Source organism: Eurosta solidaginis, chromosome 2 (assembly GCF_040869045.1).
Source record: "Eurosta solidaginis isolate ZX-2024a chromosome 2, ASM4086904v1, whole genome shotgun sequence".
Lineage (NCBI taxonomy): Eukaryota > Metazoa > Arthropoda > Insecta > Diptera > Tephritidae > Eurosta > Eurosta solidaginis.
The window spans coordinates 85351591-85360599 of NC_090320.1; the positions used below are offsets into that span (position 1 = coordinate 85351591).

At 33.7% G+C, this 9009-nt stretch overlaps 1 protein-coding gene and 1 pseudogene across 1 annotated transcript; one reads left to right on the forward strand and one right to left on the reverse strand.

Moving 5' to 3' along the window:
• The first annotated feature begins 196 nt into the window (after positions 1-196).
• Positions 197-2151, forward strand: LOC137241548 (zinc finger protein 853-like). Its single transcript, XM_067769135.1, has 2 exons — positions 197-208; positions 1400-2151. Exons 1-2 carry the CDS (start codon positions 197-199, stop codon positions 2078-2080), a joined length of 693 nt encoding a protein of 230 aa, XP_067625236.1. The 3' UTR covers positions 2081-2151.
• Positions 2152-3021: 870 nt separating this feature from the next.
• On the reverse strand, positions 3022-4372 carry LOC137241549 (putative nuclease HARBI1; annotated as a pseudogene).
• Between the last annotated feature and the right edge of the window lie 4637 nt (positions 4373-9009).

Here is a 9009-nt window from a genome sequence, read left to right on the forward strand (position 1 = left end):
ACTATGAATATAACCGCTGCAGAATGTCACAATGACCGTAAAATGACTAGTAAAATGACGTGGAGCGTTTTTGCAGGGTACGTAGTGTGAAATTTGTAATGTGTTTTATGTGCGTCGAAGTTTTATTTTATTTGTTTCATTATGTATAATGTGGCAACTCGGTACTCAACTGATAACAAAAACTTTAGTCAATGAAATGTATCATGAGGTTGAATATTTGCTTTCCAGCTTGTCCAACAGCATAGTGTCACCTTCTAAGACTTTCGACTCTTAAACTTCAGATAATAATAATTTTTTGTCTCCCGTACCTTATTTTCATTATACCTTTGAAGAATATATACGAATTAAAAAAAAAGGTTAATTATGGACGAATTCATTGAAAGAAAGATACGTAACATATGTCGCGACTTCATAATTAAATTAAAAGAGCAATTAAGGCAACGCTTGCCGCACAATATAGGAACGCTTAGCAAAATAGATTTCGTTTCGGTTGAAAACACATTGAGAATAGTAAAACCTCAAAGGTTTTCATATTTCAAAAATGCAGAAAACAAGTATAGCACTGATGAAATAACGAGATTACAAGTGCAGTGGAAGAATATCTGTCTCCAAAATTTGAAAAATGTGACTTCAACATTAAGTTTTTCGTTTGATGTTAAACAGTATAATTTCAACAGCTTGTCGATTTTGTGCTGCCACTAACTAATGCTGAAGTTGCGAGGACGTTTTCAAAAACGAGTTTGATTAAAAGCAAACACGGAAACAAAATGAGTTTAGTTATGTTGAATTCGCTTTTGACAATAAGAAGTGATCTTAAACGGCTGAATAAATGATGTCATCCCTTTCAAATAAACAACGACAAATTAATGAACAAAAAAATATTTATGAGTATAGCAAAAATAATAATTCATCTTCTGAGGACAAATACATAGATTTTTAAGTCTAAGGCTCTTCAAACATATCTCGTAACAACATAAACTTGAATATCGCACACGTGTATTTTAATGGTACACCCATAGTACGTTAAAAATAGAATAAAAAATTGGAAAACATTTAAATAAACTTTCATCGGCGAACATTTTCGCAAGTCGTATTTTTGGCGAACCTATATAGCCGTGCCATCATTGTAGTAGTGTGGAAAATACTTTTTACTTTTTAACGATACCTTACCGCCAAATGGCAAAACAAAAGTTAAAAAAAAAACGCACTTTTGTTATTAAAAAATATAAAATAAACTATAAAAACAGTATTATTTATGTACCTTATTTTTTTTTATTTTACTGTACCTTTTTTATAACTTTGTTTAAGTTTGATTTGAAATAATTGTGAAAATTTACATTGAAAAATATTTATATATTTTTGGCTGTTTTTGCAACGGGTTGGTGCTCTCGATTGGAAGAACAAGGCGGGGTCTGGTTTGTTGGCCAGTGGTGACGAGTCTAGTGCGACAGCATACATACAAAAAATATGCCCAAATTTCGATATGCTTGCTGATATATTTGGGCAGCGCAAAAATGTAAGCCCGCCGTTTATTTTCGACAGCCAAATTGATACGCAAATGACAATCGACCATTCCTACTCAATTTCCTATGTCACAGACACAGAACCAGAACAGGACTCCGTCTTTGAGCCTGTCTCCAGAAGCCAAACTAGTACTCCTGAGCCTCTTTGTCTTCAAAGTAGTGTTGATTTAACGCAGCAAAAGCAGAACAGAACGTGTAATGCAAAACCGGTCAATACACAACATAGCACTTTTGAGCATAAATTGCCACAAACCAAAACGTTATCACCGATTCAACAACGAAAAAACAAACGGAAAAAAATGCCTACTACTAACACCTTTAACGATCTTCTTCTTATTCAAGAAAGAAAACTGGAGTTAGAAGTTCAAAAACTAGAGCTTGAGAGGGAAAGGGAAAAAAATAAAGTACAACTAAAAGAGCTTGAATTAAAAAATCAAATTGAATTAAGAAAGATGGAACTTGAAATACAAAAAGAAGAGAAATTACAAATTGAAAAATTAAAATTAGAAAGTCAGGAAAGATTGAAGAAGTATGAAATTGATTGTAAGCTTAAGTAGTTTTATTCTTGTATTTTAACCAAGCAGACGGACACACTGCTTATTGTCATAGTGAAGCCCACCGAGACAAAGTTTAGCTATAATACTATGATAGCATAGTTGGGAACAATGCATTAGATTTAAATTTCCACTACCACTAAATTTTTTCATGGTAATGAAAACAATTTGGATTACTACTTAATTTTTTAATGGTAAAAAATTTAATGCTAGTAGAGAACGTTTCACTAAAATTATAATGGTAGTGTAAAATTTAATTTAAATCAAAAAATTTGGTGGTAGTAGAAATTAAAACCTAATGCATTGTGCTCAACTATGAATAAAAGTAATTTTCTGGCAGCTAGATTCACGACTATTAATTTACCTGCTTTGTTGAACAAAAAATATGTGAGTAAATGATTTTTTTTGTTTTTTTTAGGGTAATATAAATTTGTAGAAAATGAATTACTTAATTATATTTAATCAGATATTAATGGCAAAAAATCTGCCTACATCAGCACTTTTTAAAGAAACTAAAAATTTTAGTGCAATCGTATTTTTGTTTAATGAAATTTTACATTTTCAGTTCTTTAATTAAAAATTTTTTATTACAAAATAAAAGCGAATTCAAATGTAATGAATTATAAAAATTAATAAATATGAATAATTACAAAATGGATTGTGGAATTTTCCAAACATATAACAAAAATTAATGTGTGTGTGTGATTTTGTAGAGAGAGGGAGGGGAATAGAAAAAAAAATTAGAACAGGAATAGGAATAAGGATAGGATAAGAAACAGAGGCAGTGGAAAAGACGGAGAGAAAAATTGGTGGGAGGATGAAAATTGGGGAGATGAAGAGGAAGAAGAACAAGAGAGTAAGTTGAAGGAATAAAAAGGGAAGGAGAGAGGTTGGTATGGTTATAGGTGTAGAGAGAGGGATAAGGATAGAAATGTGTAGTTCTGTTAATGTGATGCGTGCATAAAAGTTAAAATAGCACGCCGCTTTGCTTCACCCTCGCTGCTAGACCAATTTGGTGTTTCAGGCCCCTCTTCATCCTCGCCACCAATATCACCCTCAGTTATGTCGGTTATGTCAATGTTATCGTCTTTTTGCTGTATGACAATGTTGTGTAGAATTACACATACAAATATCCACCTACAAGCAAATTTAACCGACTCATCATTTCGTATCGTAACTCTGAGCTCTTTTAAACTGTTAAAGCGCTCCTTCAATATACCATAACAATGCTCAATTCTTATTCGATATTGGCTAAATTGGCGGTTAAATGCATTTCGCTGATGCGAAGTCATTTCTGTAGAGGTGGATCTGAAGGGGGTTATAACAGTACTTGTTAATTTATAAGCACTGTCGCCTGCCAGCCATTGTGCACCTGTAAACAAGCTTGAAGCTTGGGTCACTAAACTACAATTGGTGTATATTCTGGACTCGTGGACGCTTCCAGGGAAGCCGAGCACCAAATGACGGATTCGTAGCTTATAGTCGCACACCGCCTGCGCTTTCAACGAATACACATGCCTCCTAGAAAAGTAAGCTTCCGTATCGTCAAGCGGTTTCTCGGCTAACTTTATTTCAGTGCCATCACCATAGCCAATACAGTGGGGCAACTCGTCAAAAGTTTCAGCTACTAAACTTTGACGCTCAGCACTGTCTGGCCAGTACACAAACTGCTGTCTCACCTTTAAAATGGCTTGAAATATTCTGTTCGTCATGTTCTGTATAAAGATTTAGTATTAATTATTATTTTTCAAAAAAAATTTTTAAGTTCTACCTGTATTGCTCCGCCATCGCTAACACCAAACAAACTCGCAATTTTGCTTATCGTGGCACCCTCTCCACTTGAGCCCAGGCGATATAAAACAACTAAAAGTTGCGTTTCTAGCGAGAACTGCTTGCAAGAGCGCGGACCGTTGAATATTTCGTCGTCCTTGATCAAGTCATACAACACTTGGAACGTTGAGCAGCTAACTCGAGCAATTGTTCGAAACCTTCTTTCATCTAAGTCAGGCCATACGTCTTGCAAAAACTGGTGAGATTTAGGGACGGAATGGTGAAAAAAGTCACACCCATACCTTATCTCGGTGAACGCAACCATAGCAAACTGAAATCCTCCCAAATTTCGTCCTCTTTCCTTTTTTTATTCTCTGCAATGAAAATGGTTATTACACGATCCATCTGGCCAAAAGCACAAATATTACCGTCATTTTCATCAGAAATCTCCAACATCAGCAAGTCATTTACAAGAATATCTTTGTAAAGACGTTTTAGTTTTAATTTTTCACTTAATCTTGGCATTTTTTAATTAATAATAATAATGATAATTTTTTTTACAGTAAAAGAGCTGATCGACAATTCAGTTTATCAAGAGTATTACTAGGTGCGTTCATATAACAGCGTGTGTAAATGGATATAATTTTACACCTTTTAAGTTTATATGCTTTCATGAGTCCCCCTAAAGAATCAAAATGTGACTCTTTTGCGTTCATTGTCACAGGGAAACTTTTAACGTATGTTATTTCAAAGTGACACTTTTTTCCACAAATGACTGGACGATTTCTTTCAAAAAAAAGTGGTTGTTAGTGTTCATCCAAGATGGCGAAAACGGTAGGGTACGATACGGAAAGCAAAAATTTAAGATATAAAGCATAGGTATGAAATGTGAATGCAATGTATAAAATAATTTTTATTATATAAAATTAGTATGGCATATCAGATTTGGCAATATTATCTTCCCTGCAAAAACGCTCCACGTCATTTTACTAGCCATTTTACGGTCATTGTGACTTTCTGCAGCGGTTATATTCATAGTCATTTTTGCATGGGGCAATGCACTTTTGTGACCAACTTATAGGATATGAGCATAGCACTGTTCTGCTCACACACGTCACAATGCTCGTCAAATGGCGGTCATTTCTCCGTCATTTCACTCTACATTTTCGAGTCATTTGGCAATCAATTTTATACTATGTTCAAACAGAAAAATAAATTGAGGAAATTTCGATTTGAATTGAGTGCTGTTCATACAACTCGATTCAGCTTACACAATAGTAATTTGATAGCTGGTTGGCTCATCTCTACAGCAAGAGCATACCTTTGTTCAGACTGTCAAAATGTGCGTGTTGGTATTAGGCGAATGAAATGGAATGAAAACATAAAACTTTGAAATTTTTGTGTGTTGTAAGAAAATGTGTTCAATGTTTTTGTTTAATTTTGAGTTTGCCATCTTCTTTTGACCATCCCTACTCCAGTGAAATGAAAGACATAAAATCAGCTGATGATATGAGCCAACCATATAGTTCAGCCATGCGTAAGTGACGTTTAAATATACTCAATAAACACACTTTACAATGTTGCATTTGTAGTTTGAAACAATTTATTACGCAATTTTTTTTAAATTGGCAATTTATTATTACAATTTGTTATATGACAAATTGCGTAATAAATTGCCCAAATAGTATAAATTGCCAATTTGGTGTGTGTTTGAACCTAGTATTACTGCGGTTTTACCATTTATATAATCGCCATATAACGTTAATTTTACCTGCAGTTTACTTTACCTGGAGCAGCCATATGAATAAAATATGAACGAAAAAAATTGAATTTTCAATATTTATTATTTTCAATATTATTATATATGTACATGAAATTGGAACTTATATTAATACAGTTCATATAAAAAAGAAGAACTTTAATAATAAATAAACTCGCTTAATTGGTTTTTGTTTTCCAATTGAAATCTCTTCTAAGCGAGCAAAAAAATAATATTAAGCTTTAGAAAAAACTCCAATTATTTGAATAATCTACAACTTAAAGCTTAGTAGAAATTCAGATCAAGAATATTCAAAGTTGTCTCGTGGAATCCGATTGCTGTCGTAATTGATGAACTTAAAAATGTACGAATATTAATTGAGTCAGACTTATTATTGTTCTAAATCTAATCATTCAAGCAATAATTCTGCAACCCTTAGCAGGAGTATTGATTGGTTTCAAATCGACAGCAATGGTATCACGACATCCCTTATTATATATGTACATGAAATTTCAGCTTAAATTAATACTGTTTATATAAAGAAAAGTAAGTACTTTAGTAATAAATAAACTCTCTTAATTGGTTTTTGTTTTCCAATTGAAATCTTTTCTAAGCGAGCAGAAAATAATTTTAAGCTTTAGAAAAAACTCCAATTATTTGAATAATCTACAACTTAAAGCTTAGTAGAAATTCAGATCAAGAATATTCAAAGGTGTCGTGGAATCCGATTGCTGTCGTAATTGATGAACTTAAAAATGTACGAATATTAATTGAGTCAGACTAATTATTGTTCTAAATCTAATCATTCAAGCAATAATTCTACAACCCTTAGCAGGAGTATTGATTGGTTGCAAATCTAATTCCGACAGCAATCGTATCACGACATCCCTTATTATATATGTACATGAAATTGCAACTTAAATTAATACTGTTTATATAAAGAAAAGTAAGTACTTTAGTAATAAATAAACTCTCTTAATTGGTTTTTGTTTTCCAATTGAAATCTTTTCTAAGCGAGCAGAAAATAATTTTAAGCTTTAGAAAAAACTCCAATTATTTGAATAATCTACAACTTAAAGCTTAGTAGAAATTCAGATTAGGTTTACTCCTTTTTCAGATCAAGAATATTCAATTCAAGCAATAATTCTGCAACTCTTAACAGGAGTAGTGATTGGTTTCAAGTCTAATTCCGACAGCAATAGGATCACGGCATACCTTATTATATATTTACATGAATTTGCAACTTAAATTGATACAGTTGATATAAAGAAAAGTAAGTATTTTAATAATAAATAAACTCGCTTAATTGGTTTTTGTTTTCCAATTGAAATCTTTCCCAAGCGAGCAGAAAATAATTTTAAGCTTTAGAAAAAACTCCAATTATTTGAATAATCTACAACTTAAAGCTTAGTAGAAATTCAGATTAGGTTTACTCTTTTTTCAGATCAAGAATATTCAAAGGTGTCGTGGAATCCAATTGCTGTCGTAATTGATGAACTTAAAAATGTACGACTAGTAATTGAGTCAGACTTATTATTGTTCTAAATCTAATCATTCAAGCAATAATTCTCCAACCCTTAGCAGGAGTATTTATTGGTTTCAAATCTAATTCCGACAGCAATCGTATCACGACATCCCTTATTATATATGCACATGGAATTGCAACTTAAATTAATACAGTTGATATAAAGAAAAGTAAGTACTTTAATAATAACATAAACTTTTTTAATTGGTTTTTGTTTTCCAATTGAAATCTTTTCCTGTGCAAGCACATCGCTAATCTGTGTTGGCAAAAGATATGATTATACTGTCTTCGATAGATAGTCGGACGAGCCGCTACTCGGCGAAGTAGAGATGACCGTTGTGTCGGTGGCTGCAGTTACAACAGCAGTTTCTAACTTTGCACCATCCGTACAGTGTGATGAATGCTTCACTGCCTTTTCCAATTGCTTGGCGCCAGCAATTTTTGCTGTTTGTAAAGCTTTAGCTGTAATGCAAATATATAGATGGGTTAAAGTGGTGTTCGTATGTTATTCAACAACTTACCTTATACCATACTCACAGCCTTCTCATCGATTTTGAATATGTGTACTGTTTCAGTATTCAGACCCAGTTCGTTTGGTGCAATATTTTCGATTTGATGAATATGTATACTATCCGTTAGGCAGACAATTAGGTGCGTTCGATTCATTCATATACTGTGGGTATTTGAGCCATAGACGCAATGGCAGATATTTTGATTCTGTTTGAAGTGTAACATTTGTAAACAGTTGGGTTTCTCTGCTGTCACCATCACCACTAGAGAGCTATTGAAGAAACGCTCGACCAAGATAAAATGTTGCGATTTCCGCGCATAGATTTCTTCCACCTTGTCACAGTTATTGATGGAGAAAATGCGAAAGCCATATTTACCATCCAATACCGAAATGGAACTGTAGTGGAAGAAACATTTTATAAAATTTAATAAAATCAAAAAATGATAGTTGTGCTAAAATGGGGTAACGTATTGTGTGTTAAAGTATAGCGAAGTCTCAGCGGCTTTGTCCTGGTCAAAATTGAGTTTGAATATGTTTTATTCTTCATTCTTAGAAACATGTACGAAGGTACCTGGTAAGATAATAAAAATCCTCAACGCTTTTTTTGCAATAACTTAAAAAACTCATATTCAAACTTCTGCTTAACTTCTACATATCAATAGATACCTTTACCACCAGTAGTCACTATTGATTCCACACCTATGCTGTTGTTTCCTACATCGATGAGCTTTGTAATAAAAAAAAAAAAACAACTCTCTCCCCAATCTCTCTAGTTTTGTCGCCTCGCGAAACCTGATATTGTCACCAACCAAATCATCGGTGACCTTATTTAAAACATGGCCGCGCCAAATATCGACCATATGACATTACACTACCCACTGTCTTACACCCTAAAATCTTGGGTGTGACTTTCGATCAGGATCTACATTTTGGAGAGCATGCACTAGCAATTGTAACGAAAATCCAGAGCTGTAACAAATATTTAATATAATTCGATAAATCGGCAGTACTTCGGGTAAATATAAATAGACGTTTGCATGGTACGCGTCTCCGATATGGTCGCCAAGCCTAAAGGTTACTCACTGGAAGAAAATACAGGCCTGCCAAAAGGCTGCCCCCAAAACCGCTACGGGCTGCCTTCTTATGTCCTCGGAACACCACCTGCACAATGAAGCGAGAAAACTCCCAATAAGGGAAAGAAATGAAATGCTAACCAAACAGTTTCTGTAGAATAGCCAGAAACCTGGGCATCCCAACAGACATCTGATTGTTGATCCAACACCGCTTAGGGGCTTAAAGAGTAATTTCCGTAAGCATTATGAGGAAATACGACACCTGAGAACTCAGCCGTACGAAGCACAAAAACT